This window comes from Eucalyptus grandis, chromosome 7 (assembly GCF_016545825.1).
Source record: "Eucalyptus grandis isolate ANBG69807.140 chromosome 7, ASM1654582v1, whole genome shotgun sequence".
In the NCBI taxonomy this organism is placed as follows: domain Eukaryota; kingdom Viridiplantae; phylum Streptophyta; class Magnoliopsida; order Myrtales; family Myrtaceae; genus Eucalyptus; species Eucalyptus grandis.
The window spans coordinates 51,424,494-51,450,231 of NC_052618.1; the positions used below are offsets into that span (position 1 = coordinate 51,424,494).

A 25,738-nucleotide genomic window follows, 5' to 3' on the forward strand; every position below is an offset into this window, starting at 1 on the left:
ACTTTTGACTAGGAAAATATTTTCCGTTGACTTATTTTCCTAAATAAACCAAACGCTGGAAAATAAGAAAAAAAATTTCCTAAATTTTTTTTTCGCATACACACCCTAAATTTTAAAAATACGTTCTTATCTTGAATCAAGATGCTACAAAATAATGCCTTAAACTGTTTTTCTTTTGAATTATAGGCTACGGGCCCTTTTTGAGTTATGGACTGGATTAACCCAACATGGGCAACCCACTAACAATAAAACCCATCAAATTTTAATTTTTGATTTTTATTTCTAACATATTTCTGAAGTAAAAAATTTATTTCAAAAATTGAAAAATAAAGACCCAATAACAATAAACCCATCAAATTTTAACTTTTGATTTTTATTTCAAATATATTTCTAGAGTAAAAATTTATTTCAAAAATTAAAAAATAAAATTACGTTACCAAAAGATTTTTAAATGCCCATGAAAAAAAAAAAAGTTGAGAAACATAATAATTATCACACGTCATGCCTTAAAGGTTTCAAGGGCGAGGGCATTGGTTTAGGAGATCGGAGGTCCATCCCCCTGCAAGATGGGACTAAACTTGCGGCGTACTGCCCCATTAATAAGAGGAATCTGTGACCCGAATTTAAGTAAAGGCTGCTGTGTAAGGACTTCCGAGCTTCAGGCATTGCACAGCTCGAGAGCCTCCCATGATGCGTCACTGGGATGAAGATGATCAAATATGTTTTTACGTGAAATGAAAAAAAGTACAGATTTGAATCAAAGCCTGTGCCTTTTCCCCTCGGCCAAAAGCCGAAAGATAGCAAGAAGCATATAAAAAAAAACTCTTCCAACATAAAGACGAAATAAAGGGATGCAATACTGATTCCAGATGTGTGATTTTCCAAGAGAAGCAAAAGGAAACGGACCAAGAACCAGCTTTAAGTACTAGAAGCTCACAAAAAAATAGCATCACTGTCAGTAGACCAGATCAGATATTAACAAGACCATTATTCTGTACAAGAAGCCACTCCTGGGAGGAGTTTATTTGCATAGTTATTATTAATAGCCAGCATCACTGTTGGTAGACCAGATCAGATATTAACAAGAGGATTATTCTGTACAAGAAGCGACTCCTGGGAGGAGTTTATTTGCATACTTACTACTATTCGCCTGCGAACATCCTTGCTTCTTCAGTAGTTGACGCTTGACCTCTCAAGCAGTCTGAGCCCTTCAGGTTTCTGCAGATAAGAGAAATTATAACTATCTTATGCACCATAGAGCACTGTTGGCGATGAAAACAGGGTTCGGGTTTGCATCATCCAAATGGTTTGAATTATATGATTCCATTTGAGTCATCTACTAACTTACTGGACTTCAAGGTGTGGATGGGGTATGTGCAACAGTGCAAGTAAGTGTTCAATCTGGTCATGAGTCGGTCCGATTCGTGATCAAACAACAATCCATCTCCTGAATCCAATTTGCAAACTGTTCTATATTCACGACAAGATAGCCAAAACTCACACCGACTGGATGACCTATAGAGACTCATGATGTGAATTTGATGTGGGTCTAGACTCGATTCTAACAAGGACCTCCAACTTCGAGACCTATCTCCTCCGATACAGATGAATATCAGCAGCTTCAGGCCTATCAACATCAAGTAGCCAACAGAAAGAGAACACAATCTTATATTTCACTCGACTGACCACAAAATATTGCATCTCAATCCCACCGGACATGCGGCCAAAACCCAGGTTGAATATAATGGACAATTCCTATCGACTCTCTCTCTCTGTTCTTTTTTTATCTTTGTTTCTTCATTTTTGCTCGTGTCTGTAGAACAGAAAGGCGCCAAGGATGTTGAGACATGTTACCTGCTCAGCAGCCTCTTTCTCTTTCTCCTTCTCCGCCTTCTCTTTCTCCGCCTTCCTCCTCTGCTTCTCCAACCTCTCCCTCTCCATTTTCTTCAGACATCAACAATAACAACAAGAAGAAATTCATCAGAGCCAGAGCCAGAGCCGGAGCAACACACATGTCAGCGGCAAAAAAAAAAAAAAAAAAAAAAGAAAGGATTTTGCATTCAAGAAGGGAAATCGCTGGACGACCCACGATCCAAATGCTAGCGGCGGAATCATTCATCGACCACAACCGGCGACAACTCAAGCTCGAGATACAAAGATGGTGGAAAAAGGACCTGGATGTAGACGTTCTCAGCAGCGCGTTCCTCCTCGCTCAGGATCCTTCCCTGGCCGGAGCTCATGTACCGAGCCGCCCCTCGCGATGAGTCCATGAACCGAGTCAAGTTCGCCCGCCTCGCCGCCGCCGCTCTCATCGCCATTGTACGTCGACTCCTTCTCAGTTTCAGCCTCTGCTCTGCGTGCTGCCCAAGGCGAATTCTCCCGAACGCAGTAGAATATATCTCTGTCTCAGATATCGGGTCGGATCCGGGTCGTCAACCGAAAGCGATTTCTCTAGAAACCGGGAGCGAACTTCCAGGCGGCGGCGGCGCTGCAGGAAATCCCGCGACCGTCTGTGAAAGTACGGTGTTACCCTCCCCGGGACACGGTTCCGCTTTCGTTGGCGCTGGGGGGTTTTTGGTCAATTCGGCTGAGCGGATAGGAACGAAAAAGGCGAACTGTGTTAGTTTTATTTGGGGGTAAATATTGGGTTAATAAATTGAAAAACTCCAAGTTGGTGCACAGACTTCAGACAAATTTATCCTAAACTATTTTTGAACATGAAAAACTCCCAAACTTGTGAAATTGTGACAAATTTATCGAACGACTATAAAATTTTAATACATTTATACGACAAATTTACCCCAAACTAATTTATTTGATTCGCAAAAACTCTAAACCAGTAAATTTGTGACAAATATACCATCTGTTAAATTGAATTAATACCACAAAAAAATCATAAAAATTGTAAACCGTGACAAACGGAGCGTAAAATCCTAAATTGGTATACCGGTTAACTATCACGTGTCATTTAACATAATAATTTGTGAATAAAATTTAACGAAACCGACATAAGGTAAATTTGTCACAAGTGTAAAGGTTTTGGGTAAATTTGTCAAAGGTATACCGGTTTGGGGTTTTTGGTGGTCAAAAAAATAGTTTGGGGTAAATTTGTCACAAATATACCAGTTTATGGTTTTTTAAGATATTAACCCTAAATTATATAAAATAGTTTTGCCCTTATCCCGTTATCCGGATAAGGGAGAACTTGGGGAGGGGCGGAAAATGCAAACCGGTCGAAATCGCAGGGCGTCGCGTGTAAATATCGTTTGGGCCTCTTCTGTTATGGGTCCGGCCCATCCCAAACAGATCTCCATTTTCCGACCCAATTAGCTTTCTCCCCGAACCGGATCCGAGGCAGAACACGACAGGGGAAAGCAGCAAAGGAGCTAACTTTTTCGTTCCATCATCGCGCTCTCCGAGAAGTCGTGAGCTCGTTTCTGGCGGGAAGGAGGGGGGGAGGCGGCGCCGGAAGCGGGAGCATGGGATCCGAAGCTGCGCTGCCGGCATGGGCTTCGAAGCCTTGCATCATGGGCATCGACGAAGCGGGTCGCGGCCCTGTTCTTGGTTCGCTTTCGCTCGTTCTTGTTTCTGTTCTTTGTAAATGTTCTGTGGCTTCGGTTCGATGCCGTGCCCGATGGTCTGGTGCTTTGTTTTCTGTGCTGACGCGTTGCGTCGACAGGTCCCATGGTGTACGGGTGCTTGTACTGCGCTCGGTCGTACCAGAAGACGCTCTCCACTCTGAACTTCGCAGGTAATGTCGATCGCTTGGAATGCTTCCTTTTTGTCATTGCTCTTCTGCTTTGCCTGGTGCAGGCATCGTGCCGTGGTGTGAAATGGTTGATATAGAATGAGCTTGTTTTTCTCTTATTGTTTTGATCTCTGTACGAATATTTTGAAAATCATGGGTTTGGGGAGAGGGAAAGTTTCTCTTTTTCTGCTCTCTTTTTTTTGTCTGATTAATCTATCATCTGGTTGAAAAATCGTTTATACGGTAAAGTGGACGACATGATTTTTCGAATTTTGTAACTGAGGTGGTCAGCTTCAGTCTAAGTAACTCGACGTCTCATCGATTTTTCGTTAAGCCCACATAGGTGAATACCATTGCTTCATTTTCTTTTTTTCATCTTTCTTGTCCAGATACGTGAGAGTTCTCTCGTTGGTGGTTTATCGGGTTGGATTTAGTTGAGATTTTTGAAAGACCGGATCAAGAAGATTTTCTTTGTAATGTTGACAACTTGACTTTTATAAGTAAGAAACATGAGGGCAAGATCACTCTTCACCAGGGAAAGATATATGGATGTTTGAAATTGTTTAGGCATTGCCTACATTTGAATTTCTTAGAATATGAAGAACGCATTTTACATTCTTTTTTTCCTCAATTTTAGTTGCAGGTGTTTCATGCTTTGCTTTCTGTATAGCTTATTAGTTCATTCTGATGACAAAATTCTTAGTTTGTACTATCTTAACTTTGATAGTAAAAATTCCTAATTTCATGTTCATTGAACTTCTCCACTTTTTCTATCTTTTTTGTATTATTGCCTGAGAAACTTGATGGTTCAGTACTGGCTGAGTGAACTTCTAGGTACTGGTTGTTGAACTTTGACCATGAAATAAGTTTTCAACATTTGGTGCAGAGACTTTTAGCTCTATGAAATGCTTATTCCATCTGGACTATGCTTTTATGCAAATCGTAAAAACAGATATCTCATGAATACTTTATTATCTGATACATTTCTGAAATTACTTAGTCACAAATAATCGAAAAGGTTCTTTAGCATGACAGTTTCTAATTTAACTGGTTGACAATTCTTTTTGGTATACCTGCAGATTCGAAGACATTAAAAGAAGAAAAGAGGGAAGAATTATTTGAAAATCTAAAGGCTAATGAATCAATTGGCTGGGCTGTTGATGTCATAGACCCACGAGAGCTTTCATCTAAAATGCTGAGGAAGTAAGCAGCATATGCATATGTATCTGATTTATTTATTCTCTTTCATACCAATCTGCTATCTACGAGGGACCTGAACCTTTTGATCTGTGGCAGAAATAAAATCAATCTCAATGTAATATCACATGACTCTGCAATGGGACTTGTCTCCAGGGTGCTCAATATGGGTGTTCTTCTAACTGAGGTAAATCCTTTAGAAGCTTTTTGCTTCCAATGTTACCGTGCTAATGGTTATCAGTCCTTATTGATTTAAAGGTTGATGAGCATCTGATGATCTGGACAGCAGAATCTGAAAGTCATCAGTCAGGCCAAATCATTTGTTATGAGGAGTTGAGGACTAAAGAGAGAATAAGTGGGAAAATACAAAGACAGAAATAAAAAGAAGCATCTAGAAAGACACCAGCAATTCATGATTCTACTGGGAAAGGATATAACTGTAGTTTTTCAGATTAGTTTGCAAATTCGTACACAGAGCTAGTTGTGTGGGTTTTTATGCTTTGTGGAGCGTCTTTCTCCATTTTCCCTTAATTTTGATAACACCAGAATGTATGCTCCCTTGCCTTGATTTCCTTCTTATACATGTGTTTCCAATAATGACTGAGAGATGTTCCACCATCAGTCCTTAGCAACCATCGTCACGTGACAATTATCCAGGAACAAACTTCTAGTAAAAGTATAGGCACTGTTCTGCTTCTTTGCTTAATATAATTACAAGTTGCAACTGAACACGAAATGTTCATTGACAGGGAGAAATTAGCTTGTGAATTGCGAAACTTTATCTAGGTGGTTCTCCAGATGTATTTCAAAATCACCCCACTGGCTCCAGACCACCAAATGTTAAGCTTATACTTGACCTTTACTTAAAAACTTGCTTAAGGAAAAAATGCCACACAGTGTTTGAGAGTGTAAAAGTGCTGTTCTTTTTGGTGGCTTTTGCTTTGAATGCTTCTAAGCAACGGTCATAGGTTCTTAGTGAAGTAGAAGCCCAGGCACTCAATAGACCTCACTTCACTAGTGGGAAATCAGATCCTTCCAAGCATGGTAGCTTAAAACTGGTTAGAAGCAACTAAATGTGACCATGATGTGACGTTTTCATGAAGCTTATAACTGCATGCTTTCAGGTTTATGTGGATACCGTTGGAGATGCTGAAAAGTATAGAGTAAAGCTTTCTGAAAGATTTCCAGGGGTCAAATTTGTGGTTGCAAAGAAGGCCGATAGTCTTTATCCAGTGGTTAGTGGAGCAAGCATAGTCGCAAAAGTGAGTAACTTAATCTATGTTACAGTTTGTCAAATCAAGACTCATCTCAAGCCGTTTGATGCATCATTACTCCTTTTTTTCTTTTAATACATGAAGGTCACAAGAGACAGAGCTTTGCGTGGATGGGTGCTTGAGGAAACAGCTGAAAACATGCATAAGGAGTTCGGTTCTGGATATCCAGGAGGTAAAAAGAAATGCAGGCTTTCTTTACTGATCTAAATATGACATGTCTGTACTTCTCCAAAACTTCATGCTCAAGATGGACTTCTCTGAGAGATCTGCTTGTGGTTGGTTTGTCGCAGACCCCGAAACAAAGGCATGGTTGGAACAACATAAACACTCGGTTTTTGGGTTCCCAAGTCTCGTCCGCTTCAGTTGGGGTACATGCACAGCATACTACAAGGACTTTGTTGAAGTCGCATGGTGAGTCTTTTTTCTAGACTCTCTCATCAATTCCGTACACATCTATTGGTCTGGATCTGCTGCTATGCACTGTTTCCTTTCTGAAACCACTGAACAACTGCAATTCTGAATATTTGCAAAATTACTGTTGATTTGGGGTGGGTGCCCAATTTTTTAAGACTGCCCAATTTTTAAGACCAGTAGGACCATCGTAATTGGATAAATTTGTTAAAGCTTATTTCTTGTACAACACTTGACTCCCACAGCAGCGATCCATACTGCTGACTCCATCCAATTAAATAAGACTTAAGTAGCTGTTCTTGTTTTTTGGCAGTATTTCTGTAGGACTTAGTTATTCAGTCTTGTCTGTTAGTTAAGTAACTGCACTTATGAAAACCTCTAAGCATGACATTTTCCCTTCCTCTTCAGAACCATGAAAATGGAAATGCAAAGTCACGATGCTCACTGTCATGTTTCATCCCCCTGTAGGGAATCTGATCAAGTGGATGAAGATGATTTTGATGGAAGTAGTGGCAAGAGACAGGTGAAACTGAGCAGTCTCGGTTTTACATCGAAGAGGAAGATAGAAGAGACAGAATCAAGTGGCAGAGGTCGCTGCAAATTCTTTCAAAGCCGAAAGCTTCAGCAAGTCACTCACTTCTGAGGAAGGCTGGTGACTATCGTGAGGACGACGGAGGTTCCTTTGGTTAGATATCTTTATTTTTCAGCAGCGAGTCAACTTAAGGAGTAAGAAAGCCTTGATTACTAAACAATGCGGTTCTTTCTCTCTAGCAGCAAGGAGTCATGCCTCGTCAAGTTCAGAATTCTGGGAGCTTCATTCCTTGCGCCAAGAATGAACTCTTGGGGAAATTCTTGGATCCTTATTCAACTGTAGCTTGAAGGGTCAATTCTTTTTCCTGGAAATTCAGCAGATTAGCGTTCTAAGCTAAAACCCGATTTGCCTCGAACAGGAATGGGCAGTGTAACACTTATGATTGGGATCTCCAGGGGACCTAGTGGTGTTCAACGGTGTCCTGAGCACATTAACAGTCGTGGTTGTTGTACTGGGATTGAGATTTTGATGGAATTGAGCACCGCTTTATTTCTGCAGCTTCCCACTTTGGAAATTTGATGGCAGGACATCAAAATCAAACTCAGCAAGCTTTCTCAAAGAAATTGAATATCCTTATGGCCTCTTCATTTGGTAGACAATCTCTAAGCTAGAATGCTTGTAGAATTGTGTTTCTTAAATTCTTCAGCCTATTATAATAAAAAAAAAAAAAAAAGGAAGAAAAATAAATATTTCTTCAGCTTATGCATTTGTAATGTTTTGCAAATCTATTTTCTTGAGAGACAGATATTATAAGGTGTTGTTGTAGATTTAAGTCCCATTTTTGGTAAGCTGAATTTGATTAGCTCTCCCAATCTTCAAGGCGAGCATAACCTAGCAAGCCATCAGCAATTCCTTGAGAACCGTCAGCCGTCGGATCGAGCACGGCATAATCCCCGGGCATTAGGCCGCGGCCCACTGGACAAGAGAATAACATATGCCTAGGCCCAGTCCACGGAGCTTAAAAGAGGCATGTTGGGCCGAGTACTCATAGATGGGCCCAAAAACTCGGCCCAAAATGTCAGGCCCAGCCCGCTTGCCCGTCCCGCGGAAACCCTAGTCTTCTCCCACCTTTCCCCCGTATAAAATGAGAAAATCACCGGCCCCTTCTTCCTCCCTGCCATCACCGCCGAGAGCTCCCGCCGCGCGTTTCCCTCCGATCTCGACCCGAGAAACCAGCCCCGGTTCATCATGGTAAGATCCGTTCTTCGTAATGCATGAGTTTCCGACGTCGAAGCATTCGTCGCGGGGGAAAAAAGAGTAGCTCGTCTGAGTTCATATCGATTTTCTGACGTGCCGAGTCGTTTTCCTTCTCCGTGCGCGATCGGCTCGTGGTCTTTGGTTCGATGCGTTCGCTGATGTTGTTGGGTTAATGGGTTCTTTTTTCTTTTTTTTTGGGTAGGCGCCGAAGAAGGAGAAGGCTCCTCCCCCGTCGTCGAAGCCAGCTAAATCCGGCGGAGGGAAACAGAAAAAGAAGGTGAATTTTCTTTCTTTCTTTGGTTCTATCTATCTGGTATTCGCGTTCGGAGCTCATTCGTTTAGGCTGTGTTTTTGGAGCTTTCTGCTGTGCGCAATTGGTGCCTGTGGTTTGAGTGTGGGATGAATTGGCTTTGTGTTGCTTTTTTCTCTGAAGGAGCTCGTCGTGTGTGTTGTCCTAACTATCGTCGTCGCCTCTTGATTCGGTTAATGGACCGACCTTTCGATGTCATTTGACTGCGAGAGCGTGTCTTGTATGCCGCACTCGGCATTTAAGTTGTTTAGTTCACTGCTGGGCGAGAGGAGGAATGTCTGATGTTTGTTCTGGTTGGGTGAGCAGTGAGGTTGGACCAGTTCTGCATTCTAGGGGCCTCTGTTATATCTGCAAATCTAATCAATGACTTTAGTTTTTAGCTCTTATATTGTTAATCAAAGTGCAAGGCTGATCACTTTCATGGCAAAGCGAAGATAGGTTCTGCTAGTTGAGCATAGAATATCTGGGGCTTTACTGGATGCCTTACATTTCGATTATGATGGATGAATTTACTTTATTTCTGTAAGGTGTTGAGAGTTCTTTCTATATATGTTTCTGTGTCTTTATGTAGTTTGGCTTCAGCTTCGGGTTGAAGTTGTTACTGGATGTCTTTGTGTAACCTTTTAAGATCATTTTGTGCAGAAATGGAGCAAAGGAAAGCAAAAGGAAAAGGTAAACAACATGGTGCTCTTTGATCAGGGAACATATGACAAACTTGTCAGTGAAGTTCCCAAGTACAAGCTCATCACTCCTTCCATCTTATCCGACAGATTGAGGGTATGCTTACATCAGCTCACTCGTTTAATCTATGCCTCATTTCCCTCTGCATCTTTCGTTAAGGTAGTAAAATAAAATGCTTTTTGTGCCACGGCTGCTTTGATTCGTTGCTCAGTGGCTTGGGAAAACGGCTTTCCTCTGTTAAGTTTATATGATATTCTAGGATTACATTGGGCATTTGTAGCAGTAAGTTTTTGTCGTTGGTAGTGAGCCCTGCAGTTGCTTGATACACTTAAGTGCAAGTTCCACTCAAGTCGTTTGTGCCATACCCTTTTGTTGGCGTGGTTGTCTGCAACGGAATCTTTTCTACTCTTTAGCTTAATGTTTCTCCTTGTGGAGGCTTAGTCATTAGGGGTTGAATTCTCTTCCTTCTCCTTACTATCATCACTTCTCTCCTTTAGATATGTTGCTCCTTGCTTTTGTTTGTTGCAATCGTTGGTTACAGCCAGTGAGACCATGACTAGTTCTTGTTCTCATGCTGATGGATCACGTGCCATGATGAACATCTGAAGTGTATGTTACATGTAAAACTTTAGTCATTAATATCTCATGTCCTGGCATTTGTTGTGTTACAGGTCAATGGTTCACTGGCACGTAGAGCAATCAAGGACTTAATGGCCAGAGGTCTTATTAGGATGATTAGTGCTCACGCCAGCCAACAGATCTACACAAGGGCTACCAACACCTAATATAGAAACATTGCCTTGAAAGTTTCATGTTTTGACTTTTAGCTTCCAATTAGTGGGGCTAGCCGAGGGTGAACCAGTTTTGCTTTTTGCATTGAAGTTTTTGATTGTTGCTTCAGTAGCGTACATTTGAGTTCTTGATTTTAGTTAGGGGGTTGGTCGATTATTATTTCGTTTTCCTGTGCTGGAATGATATTCTATCAGCCATTCGAACCTCTAATTTGAGGTATCTCCGCCACATTCGGCTATTACAACTGGTCAAGAGAAACCGTGTTTCAATTGTTTCTTGTTTCAGCTGGATGATGCATCACGAAGCCATGGATTGGAGATCTTGTTCCATTACATGCATCATGAAGGGTTCGGTGGCTATCTGTTACGTTGTTAAACCACTTTATCATCTTACCTGCAGATGTGACATGCGTTAGCTTTTTACCAGTCGAATGCCTACACCTAACAAACATCCTTTAGTTAAAGAAGGTAAACATACACCACATGCGAACTTAGGATGCGGATGGGTTTAAATATAACTACTGGAAGCTAGATCCTGTCTGAATAAACGCAACGTATGTAGCTTAATCATGATGACTCGATCTCGTCAGGAGACAAAATCTTGTAGGGAGTACCAGAGAGCTTGTGAAGTTCTTCCAGAGAGGTGCATTCGTGAAGTGCATTATTGAATAATGAATCGTATATAAGATGCATTTCATTATACCACCAGGTATCTAATCATCGATCAGGATGATTGTTAGAGTTAAATATGTATCGTTGGTTGATGCTTTGAATTCGGATTACTAAAACCATACCACAAGAGAGCTGAATATGACAGGCGACGTCTGTGGCTTTGAAATCGTTCTGTTGAAGCCCATCGCGGGTCTTGCTGTGGAATAACAAGAGGGCGATGATGAGGTTCGCATAAGCAACGTTGTCCGCAATAGGTTCATGATCGATCCAGTAATTTCAGAGAACGATTTTTGCATTGAACCAGCCCTAAAAGAAAACCAAGTGGCTGCAACGTGCATTTCCCTTGACCCTATCGGAAGGTCGAAAATAAGCTGACTCGAAAACGCATGTAGAAATTGAAACCGGGCAATGAGTCGAAAGCGGTCCGATAAATTCGAGTATGCAAACATATGCTCTTGCGGCCTTGCCATGTCTAAAGAAGGACTTTATACGCTATGTTCTTTTCATGTTTAAGGTTTACCATGATGACAGCAGAATCATGTCCGGTTGCATGCTCTGTTTCTCCATCTACTTTTCTGGAACTGCCAGTTCATGTTTAACTGAGTCATAAACCTTGTATATTGTCTTCATTTTCAACCGTCAAAATTCCAGCTTTTGTAGTTTCAAAGGAGTAGTTTTCCAGAGCTAAAGGTTCGATACAACCGATCCCTTCTTCGAAAAGAGAACGCGTAGTAGATAAGAAAGAATCGAGAGGAACTTACCGTAAAGACTCGTTTCATTGGATTAACGTCCTCGGGTTCTCTGTCCGCTGCGTCGTCTGAACAACTATGCATGCAGTAGATTTTCAGGTTCTTGTGATCCCAGGATTATTCCCAGTTTTCGTCTGCTTTGCTTACCTCTAATCCAATCGCAGTTGACTTGTTTATCAACTTCAACTCGATTGCCACTCGACCGAGAGCGAACCGATAGCAATACGTTCTATTTTACAAAGTAGCAAGCTACATATCTTTTATTGATATCCGTCGTACTCGATCGTCAGGAAATATGAGAACATATGTCGACATAAACCTGATGAAGCCCTTCACGAGTTAATTACCATCTGAGGTCCGCGACAAACCTTCCGGTGCACGCGGAAAATCTGGCTTACTCGAACAATTCGAGGTCCGGGATGATCGACCCTTCTCCCTCATGTTGATGACCTTTCGCATGGCTTCCGCGAGTCTCGCCACGTGACGACCGTGACCGTGCTGACGGGTTTCGTCTCGCGCTCTGTTCTCGTCAGAAGACGGCATCCATTGATCTTCAAGGAGCTCGCACTTGTGAAGCTTCACGTACTTCATTTCAGTCTCTGTGTTCTTCTTTTTGTTCTGTTTTTGACGATGACTTCAGAATAGGCGAGGGGCTACATATACTATAAGCATGGGGAACCGTCCGTGCCATGCACGGACTAGATCTAAAATGATACTTTTATGGACACATGAGCGTTTGAAAAGCATGCGACTTGTCCGATAGCAAATAGGACAATTAAGTTATTGCAAATAGAGGTCGACATAAATGATATACCAATTAAATGGCAATCCATCATGTCTTAAATAGAATTTGTAGAAATCATCATCTCAAATATCGTGTATTTCTGATAATGCAGCATCATAATTAGGATATGTAAGTTCCATCACTTTAATAATATCATTCATGGATAGATCTGAAAAAATCATTCATTCCCTTTTTACTTATATGTCCAAGAAGTTACATCTATTTCTTTCTATAGGATTATTTAATTTCACAGAAATTGAATATTTTAAAAATAATTGTTTACATTGCCTGAAATAAGTAATCAATAAAAGATATTTTCTTCATCGATAACAATTTATATTCAAACATTTTCGTGAACGATAGAAATATCTTTCATTTATTCATTCTTACAAGCGATATAAGCAATCTTTTGAAGAAAAATATTTTCCAAATTAATCATCTTCCACAAAACAAATGAAGTCGACATTTCAAAAACTTCATCCGATAATTTTCCTTTTTGTTTAATTAGATGAGAGGATGAGGCTCGCGGACAAGAGGACACTGGTTAGGACAACCAACCTCCGGGAAGCAATTGAAATTAACAATGAAGGGCTAAATCTCTATGAATTGGCGTGGCCCTCAAGTTGAAAGTTTAGGAATATTCTACCATTGGAAATTGGTTTTTATTTAGGAGGGTTTCTACGGCTTATGCTTTGGTCACCCAAGTGCACCAAATTTTCCACCAGCATCCGCACACCAGCTAGCTAACTAATGGGAAAAAAACTTTATTCTGCTCTATTGCAGCTAGCTTTCCTACATGAACTAACTCGAATGGACCGAGATATTACCATAAAGGCGTAAGGTCATCACAATACATTTCTGTATCATTCGACAAGCCAACAACACTGACAGGGAAAACAGAGATGATGAAACTCCTGGGCGCTGAGGACAAAGTGGACAATCTTCTCAATCTTCAATGTATAAAAACAGTCAAAGAAACCAAGTAGCATCCCTGATTAGCAGTGACACCCAACAAAAGCACCCACCAGAAAGACTTCATTACATCCACAAACAAGTAAACCGTTGACTTCATTTTAGGTATAGCACTGCGTATTGGAAAATCCAAATGCAAAATCCCCATTTCCCCGAAGGATCGTGATCAGCTTGTGCAGCCCTACAACATGTTCTGTGGGAACGGAAAATGATGGAAACACAAGGAGAATATCAGAACAACATGACCCGCCACTTCTACAAAAGAGAGAATGAGATGGACACCAGCAAGGATGTACTGCGGGAAAGACTTGGATGAAATCTCATTATCAATCATTCGAAAGGGAATCGTTGATATAAACAAAGATCTGATCTTCTGCAGAAAATTTTTTGCTGACATACAGAAAGAATGCTTATACTACAAGCACCACTTGCCAGGGGCATGCTTTTAAATTACAAGTTGGTCCCCAACAATGGTGGCTCTATGTTTATCTGGACACCTAAGTTCCCTAGGAATGTACAGGCCACTGTCGTCATAGGAATACATCGGAGAGGTCATCCATGGGTATTTCAAGGCCCATTGAATCGTGATCTTGTAAACCATCCCCTTCGAAGTTCAACCACGATGGTACATCTAACTCTCCAAGCAGATCCAAGTTTGCCAAGTCTTCAGATTCATTCTTTTCCTTTAAAACAGGCGGCCCGTTGCCATTTGTTTTTTCAAGTTCGTGTTTCTTGTCAGCGCTAATTGTAAGGACTTTATTAGATTCATGAGCTGAGGAGCTCACAGGATGCATTATTTCATTGAACTTGCTTATATATCCATTTCCTGAAGATGACAGCTGAGCAGTTCTTTGTTTTGGCTTGGATTTTGCTTTACGCTCACCCTTGGCGCTGACTGCATTCTGGCGGCCACCTTTGTTGAGGACCATCTCTCGGTCTCTGTCCCTTTCACTCCTCTTGCCTTTTGCAGGACTTGATGCCACTCTCATGGCACCAACATCATCAAGCCGCAGTTCCTTCTTCTTGCCTCTGTTCCATGGTCCAGCTTTTCCGAAAGCCTGGTCAGAGGAATGTGAAAGAGTTCTATTGTTGTCACAAGAACCTGGGCCAATATCATCATTCTGAAGATCAAACTGCTTAACCTTGCTATTGGAGCCTGCAGTTGAGTGCCAAAAGGACAAAATGAGAACAGTGCTCGGACAAGTTGCCAATTTATATGAGTAATGTGCTTTTCACAGGGAAAGAGAAAAGGCAAACGAAGTAAGAGGAAAAATGAGAGACCTGATGTCCCAGGCACGGGTGAAGAATGGAGACTATCACATTGTATAGATTCTTCGCAACCACGAGGGGATGCAGCAAACAGAACTTCACTGAGGGTAGGCTCACTAAAGCAACTCTTGCCATTATCCTCAAACTCCTTGCATCTAGCAAGAGTCCTCTTAGTGAAGGCCATTGCAGCATGTTTTGGAACCTTAGGGATCCCGTTGTAGGCAGCAATCTTTGCTCGAGTCGCCTGTCAATACCATCCAAAGTGGCATGTCATTTGGTGCAATATCAAGTAAACTACCCAAAACAACTCAAACCCCAGTCCCTACGTAATCGATCACATAATCACAATTAATATTTCGTTAATGCACTCTATCGAGCTGATAATAACTGAGCATAAGATAAATTCTCAGGGTTAAAGTCACAATTCATGATCAAATATAGCAGGTGTTATTGTACTAATAGCCAATATTTAAACTACATTCATAAAAGGGTGAGCATTTTAAATTCCTATTCCATTAATGGCGTATTTATACACCAAATAAAACTAATGCAGTGTCTAAGTGAGATATAATGGTAGGATAAATCTATATGCCTCACTCAGGCAAAAAGTCAGTGACTCTGCAAAAAGCTGAAAGTGTTATTTTCTGTGATCAAACTCAATGAAATGCACCATCCAGTGCATGGCAAAATCCAGCAGTGGAATTAAACTATTATTACTATGATTGCAGATTTTTCTCCTTTCACAGAAATGTGCTGATTGCTACTTTTCCTGGCAACCATGGAAAACTATACGTTGGCATAATTAATTCTCTGGCAGATGGCACTTGTTGATGCCAAAACTCCTTACATCATGGACAAATAACTTTGATATTCCATGGAATAACCACTGACGATGGACCTTCTAAAACTATGGGTTTTCTAATTTATAAGAAACAAACAGTGGCTAGATGTCATTTCAGATCAAAGAACCGCAGCACGTTCACTTGTCCGCCACAGACAAGCCTCCACTGACTTCTTTTAATTACCATAATGTAGTAACCATAAAAGCACAAGAAACCTCCCACTTTGCCACCATGGCATTCGTTTGTGAGATTGATTAAATCTGCTGATATATTCTCCACATAGTAGTTGTCCACTTCTATGTTATTGAACCCATTAGAAAAACTTGAACACAGTGCAGATAATTTATTAATTAGATAAAACAGAAGCATCTGGATGAGCAAAATATCAAGCAAATGTGACAGTTACAAGCTCTCGAGCTTAGAAATGAGAAACAAAAAAATGCATGGAATAATTGTCACTCTTAAGAAAAATAAAATAAGAGGAACAGAAAAATCACCAGCTGTTTTCTGTAAGCCATCTCAACAAGTCTTTGCATTGCAGTGTGCTCAAGATCCCTGGAAAATCAAACACATTTATCAACTAATTAAAAACAACTAGACACTCATCCCCAATTGCAAAGCTTTGTTCTAATTGTAATCTCAATAATCTTAATTTTGTTGTACTAGGAAAAACAACATAAGAGTTGACAAGTTTAAACATTGACAATAATGATCTCCATTTTATTAAGATTACAAAAGCCAACAAATATTTAGTGATTGATATGGTAATGATATAATTGTCTTAGTGTACAAACAATTTTTAGTTAGACATAGGCAAATTGCACTGGCCGTGACTATCTTCCCAGTAGTCAGCATTGAGCCGATGAAGGGGCTCAACTTTACCTGAAACTATCTTGAAGTAAGAAGCACAACGTTTTCGTTAGATTTATTATTATTCGGTTGAGGTGATCTATACCCTTAAAAAAATCCTCAAAGTTCTTCCAACCTTCCAGTTCAATAAATAATATTTGAAAGATAAAAAGGACAGGTCTCTACAGCCTACTGTAAGCAGTGGCACTCGTTTATATGCAGAGTCCTACAATCACTGTGTCCATGTATGTATATACACATATCAATCGTACTATTTGAAATTTTTTTGACTCCATCCACATGGTTTGTATGCAGCTATTAATTTAAGAAGCTTTCGTCAATGATAAGAGGGCCACTGTTTCTTCTCAACAAGCACTAGGAAAATACATCTCTCTCAAGCCCTCCAACTGGACTTCAAAAACCCCTGTTGACGTGTGACGCATACTATTCTAGGTTTGTAAATTTAATCTCTTTCATTTGGGCATAATAAAGCATCATAACCCAGCAAATGCTTGCTATTTTTAGAAGCGTAGCTGTAACTTGGTGTGTTTTCTTAAAATACAACTATTGAGAAGCTTTAGAGGATTGCCATATGCAATCTTAGATGAATTTTACAAATGGAAGAAAACTAGAAAGTTCTCCTTGTTTCAGCTTTACAGAGCAGATAATTTCATTGTTAGATCTTCACGTCTCTTAAGGTTTCATCACTTGATTAGTGAACAAATTAACAATAATCCTCACCAAAGAGGCAGAAGCAAATTTCCAAACTTACCGTCTGTCATCTGCACTCCCTTCTGGAATTGCCTTGAGTAAGTTATCTAGGAGAACTTTCTTTACACCAACCTGAACATTAAGCATTGAAATTTTGGCTGTGATTTGTGAGAAACATATTTGAAAGTCTAAAAGCCAGAAAAGAGTTCAAATCTGATGAAAGTGCAAGAACAGGCCCTATCCATTAGACATGCCATAGATGTCTTACAAACCAATATTGATCTAAAATAAATGGAGTGCAAGAATAATAACCTGCTTGGAGAGTTGCTTCTTTAGGTCAGAGATATCATTATTGATAACTTCATCCTCTCCATTCACCAGATCAGGCTGCAACAATCATCAAATCAGAAAAAGGAATAGTGTATATAAAGTCCGGAATGTGAATACTAACAGAGGTAGGCATCTCTCCCTGCCCCCCCCCCCCGCCTCCCTCCTTTTCATTTCCTCTCGCGAAGCACATAAAGGGAAATCGCTCCATGCATCGAAACATTAGTTGAAGATATTTTTATAAGCTTAAGGAAAATAAGACTATGATTGAGCACTTCATAAACTAAAATTTACCACATTCTCGGGATATAGGCCAACACTGTGCAGCTCCACCAGTAATTTACTTTCTATGGACATGTGCATGTATTGTTCAGCATATGAAATGCCAGCAACACATGAGAATGCAGCTACCGAGCCATGGAAACCGTTTTTGGATATCTCACACGATACTTGTTCTTTGTGCATCAAGTCAAGATCACTCTGGATACTTTTGCTGATACTCCCATTACCAGAATAATTTGTAACATTGTACTGCATGGGAGTTTGGAGCTCATGCATGGCATCATTTTCATAGACAGAATCATCTCCATTCCTTGATTTTACTCCAACAGCCAGGCAGTTAGCCCCAGGATTTTCATCTTCGTTGTGTGAAAAAAGCAAGCTTCTTCCTTCACCACCTTCTTCAAATGTAGCTTCCTCTTCTATGATTAGAGAAGCCAATAATCTTTGGTACAGAGGAAGAACATTCATCCCTCCTGGGTTCAACTTTCCACATATAACATCTTCGTCTTCAACTTGTTGAATAACATCATCACTGGCACCTGATTCTCCCGATCCATATTGACATTGGATACCATCATCTCTTTCACCAAAAACATGTTTGTGAGGTTTCATACTTTCTTCGAGCACGAGATCACTCTACATTTGAGAAAACAATGGTGTAACGTATTTATCAAAGAACCAAACAACAAAATTTGCAAGCTAATTTTGCCACTTCACAGTTTTAATTTAACTGAGTGAAACCTTTAAAAAATTGAGAAATATTTGATATGACAACACAGGAGTTCGAAGACTCAAGTATGTTTCTGCGCAATCTGTGAACTCAAGTCAACTCAAAGGACCCTGAAGAGCAAAGAATTATTGACATTCGTGCCAAAACAACAAGTCCAGGGGAAAAATTGCTAAGCAACTACAAGTATTTGAAATGGAAAAGAGAAGAGTAACCCCAGTGTCAGTTATCCCACTACCAGGGAGACAGAAAAAGCAGTGGAACTTCTACAATTTTTAAGAAACTGGATTTTTCTGGAGTTAGGATCAGTAGAATGATTTCCCAAGTCAAGCTTCACATGCAAAGTTCTGGAATTGCACACTGCCCCAAGAGAATTGGTAGAAAATGTTATGCATGCTCGTGTTGTAGTCATGTCGTTGTAAATAGTTATCTACAAAATGACAGTTAATTTGCCTAAAGACAGCACCATCACCCCAAAAAAAAAAAAAAAAATTAAATAAATAAAACCTTTTCAGTTCCATGATGTTCTTAGCTCTATATAAAAATTTCAATCATGTGTTATGATTTAACCTTCTAACGGTAGCATATAATTTCCAGCTAGAGACTGAGGAAAATGGTAAAACAACAACTTAATTTACCCAATGCAATAAATATGTAACCTGAATAATAAAAAATGCTTTAAACAAAGGATGTAGCATCAGACATTTTATTTTTTTCTCAATTGGTACTTTTGTTCACTATTAAACATTGTCTGGATAGCATTGCTGCCAGAGAGTTCTTACGTAACTCCTCAAAGGATCTCATCTGATACAAAATAGCTTTTACAGGAAGAATTAATAATTAAAAAAAAACAATTGGGATTTGGAATAAAAGGATTATTAGGAAGAAAAATATCCAAGCTCATTATCACATCTTTAGAGCTTGTAAGTTACTACCTGTTGCTTCAGATAAGAAATGTCCTCCAAGCTGACAGGGGAAAAAAATGATTCCATCCTTTTCCAGAATACTCCAGAATGGACTATACCTATCAAAGAACCGAAATTCATAATAAGTGCACAGAGATTGGATTCGCGATGAAATTCCATAATCAATCTCAAAATAGCAGTCCACATACGGTTGGCATGAGAAGCAAATTTTGCAGCTTCCAAGAGTTCTTCGCGGTCATCATCTGATCCACCTAGAATGGGATAAGCAAAAACATCAGAATCCCAAAGTTTCAGGAAAATTTAAAAACTTGTTGCAGTTGTTTTTTTAGGATTTCCTTTATGCTTTCCTTTTCGAGGGCTTTCATACTTCACTTTTACATAGAATAGAATGCCTGAAACCTTTTAAACATACAAAAAATCGATGTGTATATCCCTATATAATTTTCTAATAACATTTTAAAACTCATAATATTTTCTTCGTTTTTTATTCTGGATGGAAAGCAAGTTATCTTTTTTTTGTTCTTTTGGAGCAAAACCAAACAACCTCTTAAAGAACCTGGAAAAATACAAGTTCTTCACCTTGAACAAATTTCACGAGTAACCAATTGCTAAAACCCAATCACTTCCATTAACTTATAAATGGGAGACTGCAAGTGCAACTACTTTCACAAATATGTGTACTATAAGGAAATTCTAATCCAAGACTTATTCCGCTTGAAGTAGGAAACAATCACACAAGATTACTTATGTGAGAAACCAGCTATGGAAATTAGCAAAGCACAAGTAATCCTAATAGATGAGTCATCATTAGACTATAACCTTCTAGTGAATAAAAGGTCGCTAAGAATCCTATTTCATCAAACATGCTTTAGAAGTTAAATCCAAATTTAGAAAATCTGCAAAAGGCATTAGGAAGCATTGGGAGGCTGCTTTCAGCATGATGCCTAACTGAGAAGGGACAACAACTCCGACAGTGTGGGAGGTCTCAAGAAAAACCTCGAGCATAAAATTGTTCTTTCAAAAGAAAAGGTACCAGATATATCCGGTGTACTGCCAGCTGGTGACTTCCCATGCCGAGCAAAAGCCTTCCGATCAGACACCTTTTTTAATGGAGGACGTCCAGTCTTGCTGAGATCACAAAAAGCACACATATGCATGAAGGAAATCATCCCGCGAAGAACAATTTAAATCAATTGGCAAGTAAATTTAATGACTGACCTCCCATTTTTCTCAGAACCAAGCTTAGCACTTCTCAGTGGCTTAGAAGCTGCATTATCTATCTTTTCGTTTGTTGAGGCAATGTTAGTTCTGGGAAATGATGAGCACCTACCACTCCTTCCTTGTCTTTGGACACCATCCCCCACATCATCTTTAGGGACTGCTTTATTTTTCTTTGGCAGTACAATTGATGAGCCAACACCCCGGATGGTTCCGCCTCCTATCTCATCTACTTCAACAGCACTGGCTCTCTTTTCCTTCATCCTACTTTCACGATTTTGACTACCGCCAGATTCATCATTTTCAGGTAACCTCGCTGGTGATGAAACATTCTCCAATTTCACCTTCAGCTGTTGGATTCCATTAGCTAAACCCCTTGAGATCAGGGGGGCACTACTTGTTGTCTCCACAGAACTCATTTTCAAACCAGGATCCAAGGCACATCCTTCAGAGGGTGGATGGATTTCATTATGGTTTGAGACAGGAGATACAATATTTGCTCTTCTGTTGCGAATTATTTTTTGTCTATGGCCACCCCAATGAGCCATAGGAGGGGAGGATGACTCAGTGGGTAAAGGACGTTTACGGTTATTAGTAGGGCCACCAATCATATGAACTTTGCTTGCACTAGGTGACTGTTCGCATGCTTCAAAAGTTCCAGACGATCGAGAAAAATTAGTAGGTGAGCTTGCTGCCACGACAGAGCCACTTCGGGGAGCCCTCGACCCTTTTGCTTTTGGCGTCTGACTAGGACTCACTGTGGATGTTTCTTCACGGACACTTAATCTGCAACATACAGCCCAAAACAGTAGGCTAGCTTAAAATTTCTGGAGAAACCATCTTAACCTAGGAGTGGACATAACAATCTGAAGACAATGATATACAATCATTTGTTCTTCCTGTGAATACTCTACAAACATCAGCAAGTAACAAGTTTTATAACTGACGTAGTGTAAGATATATTGATGCTTAATATGCCATCACATCACGAGATACCTGGAGCCCTGGGCATCAGAGGATTGCAAACTGGGCTCAGTTTTAACTTTTTGGAACATAGGTCGCTTTGTCTCCCCATCCATAAGCATAGGTCTGGAAAAACCCGAGCCTATAGATCTTCTCCTTTTCATTTTTTTATCCCATCCTTCCCCTCCAACAGGTAGTCTATGATTCTTATCTTCAGCTGAATCAGAACCTTCAACCACATTTCTGGTCATATCTCGATCTTTTCCGGTGACCACAGGCGGCTTTGTTAGAGTGTGGCCCTGACTGTCCGTCTGAAAACCAATTAAGGATTGAGTTAGCTAAACATAAAGCAACATATAATGCTCAAAGAAATTCTAATACAATCTTTCAATCGAAAAGCAAAAAGCACTAGATTGTATGCATCAATTAGCACCAAACCCTATTGCAGAACGCCATGCAGTCCCTCTCATTGAGGCTTTTTGGAACTTTACATACAAGCTTTTAACTAATTGGATGACAAAGAAACAAAACAGAATCATCTGCACAGAATTCATTCTGATGCATATGAGCATCAAGATTATCTAAATCATCATCAAACATAGATATATGAGAAGCACACAGGTGTGAAGACTTGTGCTTCTTTCTAACAGACAGGCCACTGGAGGATCACATACAGTAAAGCATAGTAACTAAGAATTTATCTCCCGGAGATTTGTGCAGATCCAATCAAAAGTTTATCAGGTGAAACTTGTAACATTCTAAGTTACTATGCAAATAAGAAATAGGCCATAGATAAATTCATGAAAGAATTTGAAAAGTAAATCCTCCTAATGCATCTTCGGAAACTGCTATCCCCAACTTTAGCTCATACCCACTCTCTTCATGGAATATAAGCATATGATAATCACTTGTTGCTGCAGTCAATCTAGAAGATGGAACATTTTCTTTTAAAGGTTAACGGAATACCATTAAAAAAGGTACCAAGGGCGTATTGCCTCCATACAAAAAGACTTCAAAGGGGAAGAAATAGGTCAACATGCTGATATTCAATACTGGATCAGTTAAAAATGCTTAATTGAATGGTTTATATCATATTGATTAAGAGCTAAATCTGCTATTACATGTACTTCCACCAAAAGATTTGGACATTGATGTATCCCATACTTGGATTCTCGATAATATATCAACATACCCATTTAATATTTGCTATTGTTACCATTTCTCCCTTTAGATTGTCTTATAAATATTATATGTCCAGCTACATCTTTCTAGCACACCTGCTCAGACAATCTATTCCCTTTTAGGTCTTAATAACGATATCACCATGAGATAAGATGGACTTCTCTTTGTACATCTGAAATCTTTAGATTTAAAAACATGATAAGAATCGAAATTTCAAGAAACCTACCTGTAGTGCCCATGCAAGAAATACGCGATCATAATAGGACAAGGGTCAACAAAACATGAAAGGCAGGAGAATACTTTGCATACCCTACTGAAGTTTGTAGTAGGCACCATTCACACAGTTTAAGACATGTGCAAGTTGATAGATAGATGGTGAAGAGTAGGCAAATAAATATAGGTTGAGCTAGAACACAGAGATATCCAGAAATGAAATTTTAATGCAAGAAAGGAAAAAGTAAGTCTACATGGAAAATTACAAACTTCTAAAAACAAAATCTTTCATACAAACCCGAAGTTCAGCCATTGAGGAACGAACTCGCTTATTCAGGACAACATGCTTACTCCTATCTTCAAGTCCTTGAGTCAAGAGCTCCGAAGAATTTCGATGATTCTGACTTGCCATCTTTGACAAATTGGACCCACCTAATCTCTCATTAGCTGTTGTCCCATTCCTTTGATGTTTTTTCGAATTCAAGACTTGATTATACTTGTTTAACTTGGATAAAGACTCATCCAACTTTTTTGCCCTCCTCCTGATCAAGATTAAAGCAGTTTCAACAGAAAATACAATGAAGATCTTTGCGCATGTGAGTGTCCACACATTAATGATGCATGTAAGCATGAACTGTCCTCATTAAGAAGTTACATGCTTAACTTTCGAGTGGACAAGTGCAATGGTGTGCTCATTGTAGCAAATTTTCTAGAGCGCAGCTATCCAAAGGTAAAATGACAATGAAGATAACTGGTATTGTGGAACAGACACTACCTTGCCTTATGGGTGGTCTCCAAAATACTTGATTTGAAGCGCTTTAGCTCCTCAACTGCACCTTTGGCTACACCAGCCCCAGAAGGGCTATCTTCAGCATTGCTTCCATAAGGAATTCCCAATATCCTCCGCAACTCACCCAATCTTTGGTATTTCTGATCACCCATTGTAATAGGATCCAACATTAGATAATCTGATATGGTAAGGACATCCCCATTTGGTGTAGAATTCTCCCCAGAAAGACTAGTCAACGTGTTGAACATCCTGTTTTCACTGCTCTCCCTGAAACTACCTGACCTATCCAGACTAGATCGAGAATGGCTTGCCCTGTTTCCGTTTAGATGGCCCCCAGCAATGGCCAACTCATCTGTACCAGCCGAAGCTGATTCAAATCTTAGATGAGCTGACATCAGTGTGAGTGACTAGTACAGTTCATATCTACATAACATTGTCCCCTGAAGATATTTCCTCACTACCAACCTACAAAGTAACCCGAGATTGGAAGTGCATACGCATATGTCCTATTTCAAGTTTGCTTGGTATTTTCTGCAGGAGCATAAGCCACAATCAGCTCAAACTACCAATATTCTCAACTCTTCAACATAAAAAACCAGCGCCTCCCCGAATCAACACCCAGTGCATTTTTTTGACTAGCATATCAAAGCACCGTATTATCTAAATAATTTGCTTAAATGAGCATGTCCAAAATCAAATAAAAAAGCATCCCAAAAAATAGTGAAAATGTCTAAAAGCAAACCAGAATTGAGCAGGAATGAACATATTGCTAGAACTATCCAAACGATAAGTACGATAAGTACGCGCTCAAAGTGACCTGTGCTTTTCCTCTAAATCTGCCTTTACTGTTACTTTTAGAAATTAAAATACAATACAAATTAAGATACGATACCGAACACTTCAAATCTTCAAAAAAAAATTCACGAGTTTTAAAACATAAAAAAGCAAAAAAAAAAAGTTAATTAGAAGATCAAAACAATTAATTACTCCAGGTAGTTATTAGTTGCCGCACCAAAAATCTCCCTCCATGTCTGCAAATACAGCAAAAGACGCCCAACCATTCTCAATTCAGCAAAAAATCCCCCTTTTTTCGGGTTACAGAAAGTTCAATTTTTTTTTCCTACCAACAACAATAACAGCAACCAGACGTTATCCCACCAAAGGAATCATTTTGCAACCCTCGCGCTCTATTTTCTATCAAGTCTCGCAGCTCAGCAACAAAAAGCAAAGACAAGTCGCACTTCCTTCCCCTGCTAAATGCGCCACCCCATCCATCAGTGGAAAAAAAAAACACACACACACACAGAAGCACCACAACTCAACTGACTCAGCGAATCAAGCAACAGACCAAATTCCATCAGCTGCAGCGACCAAAAACCCACAAGCAGAAACACGCGCACGCCAAAAAAAAAAAAAAGCGGACCAAAAGCGCATCGAGCAAGCGGCGGCGGCGGGGGAGGGACGACGACGACGACGACCGAATCAGAGAGGCCCGAATTGGACCCGAATTCCGCGCAATCGAGCGGCGGGGGCTCGAATCGCGGGCGCGAATTACCTGCATTGATCAATCGCGGGCGGGATCAGGCGAGCCCCAGGGCGGCCCGGATTCCGAGGGTTTTCTAGAGAGAGAGAGCGCGCGGACGCTAGAGTGAGAAGGAGCGAGGAGCTGATTGGCTCAGGGGCTGCGGTCGGGGAGATTCGAGAGAGAAGAGAGAAGAGCGAGAAAGGGAGGAGAGAGAAAGTAGAGAGAGAAAGTAGAGAGAGAAAGGAGAGAAGAGAGAGACCGAGAGCGTGATTGGGGGCGGGCCCCGCTGAATTTAGAGCGGGTCGGTCGTCGGGCAGGGGGGGGCGGCGGGCGCGATGAAATCAGGGCCGTCGGAAAGTCGGGGCCGCTCCCTCGGAGGCGGAATCGGGGCCGTCCATTCGGAGATCTTTGGGCGAGCGTCGACCTGCTGCGTGTTTTTTTGGCTCCTGAGGAGAAATAGACCGTGGTAAGGCCCTGGTCTCCTTGATTCCTTCCAAAACCGTTTTTTCGTTCGTTTATTTATTTTTTTTTTTTTT

The 25,738-nt window shown here is 40.3% G+C and overlaps 4 protein-coding genes across 6 annotated transcripts; 2 read left to right on the forward strand and 2 right to left on the reverse strand.

Moving 5' to 3' along the window:
- Nucleotides 1-891: 891 nt before the first annotated feature.
- Nucleotides 892-2,359, reverse strand: LOC104454093 (uncharacterized protein At2g27730, mitochondrial-like). Its single transcript, XM_010068825.3, has 3 exons — nucleotides 2,175-2,359; nucleotides 1,855-1,944; nucleotides 892-1,218 (listed from the first exon to the last, which is right to left on the reverse strand). Exons 1-3 carry the CDS (start codon nucleotides 2,316-2,318, stop codon nucleotides 1,171-1,173), a joined length of 282 nt encoding a protein of 93 aa, XP_010067127.2. The 5' UTR covers nucleotides 2,319-2,359; the 3' UTR covers nucleotides 892-1,170.
- Nucleotides 2,360-3,225: 866 nt separating this feature from the next.
- LOC104454094 (ribonuclease H2 subunit A) lies at nucleotides 3,226-7,719 on the forward strand. The gene is made up of 9 exons (XM_010068827.3): nucleotides 3,226-3,564; nucleotides 3,680-3,751; nucleotides 4,828-4,951; nucleotides 5,045-5,132; nucleotides 6,070-6,207; nucleotides 6,304-6,391; nucleotides 6,510-6,630; nucleotides 7,099-7,315; nucleotides 7,405-7,719. Exons 1-8 carry the CDS (start codon nucleotides 3,480-3,482, stop codon nucleotides 7,271-7,273), a joined length of 891 nt encoding a protein of 296 aa, XP_010067129.1. The 5' UTR covers nucleotides 3,226-3,479; the 3' UTR covers nucleotides 7,274-7,315; nucleotides 7,405-7,719.
- Nucleotides 7,720-8,272: 553 nt separating this feature from the next.
- On the forward strand, nucleotides 8,273-10,474 carry LOC104454095 (40S ribosomal protein S25-2). The gene is made up of 4 exons (XM_010068829.3): nucleotides 8,273-8,413; nucleotides 8,622-8,696; nucleotides 9,372-9,506; nucleotides 10,082-10,474. The coding sequence occupies exons 1-4, from the start codon at nucleotides 8,411-8,413 to the stop codon at nucleotides 10,193-10,195; spliced, it is 327 nt and encodes a 108-aa protein (XP_010067131.1). The 5' UTR covers nucleotides 8,273-8,410; the 3' UTR covers nucleotides 10,196-10,474.
- Nucleotides 10,475-13,671: 3,197 nt separating this feature from the next.
- LOC104454096 lies at nucleotides 13,672-25,485 on the reverse strand. Of its 3 annotated transcripts, none has more exons than XM_039316831.1 (14): nucleotides 25,462-25,485; nucleotides 23,663-24,208; nucleotides 23,186-23,429; nucleotides 21,526-21,803; nucleotides 20,530-21,315; nucleotides 20,345-20,439; nucleotides 19,500-19,562; nucleotides 19,321-19,409; nucleotides 17,671-18,294; nucleotides 17,362-17,436; nucleotides 17,111-17,181; nucleotides 15,987-16,044; nucleotides 14,660-14,891; nucleotides 13,672-14,534 (listed from the first exon to the last, which is right to left on the reverse strand). In XM_039316831.1, the coding sequence occupies exons 2-14, from the start codon at nucleotides 24,070-24,072 to the stop codon at nucleotides 13,909-13,911; spliced, it is 3,651 nt and encodes a 1,216-aa protein (XP_039172765.1). In that variant the 5' UTR covers nucleotides 24,073-24,208; nucleotides 25,462-25,485; the 3' UTR covers nucleotides 13,672-13,908. The 3 variants fall into 3 exon arrangements, with proteins under 3 accessions (XP_039172765.1, XP_010067133.2, XP_010067132.2); XM_010068831.3 differs by lacking the exon at nucleotides 25,462-25,485 and adding an exon at nucleotides 25,233-25,451 and having other exon boundaries at nucleotides 23,213-23,429; XM_010068830.3 differs by lacking the exon at nucleotides 25,462-25,485 and adding an exon at nucleotides 25,233-25,451.
- Nucleotides 25,486-25,738: the final 253 nt, after the last annotated feature.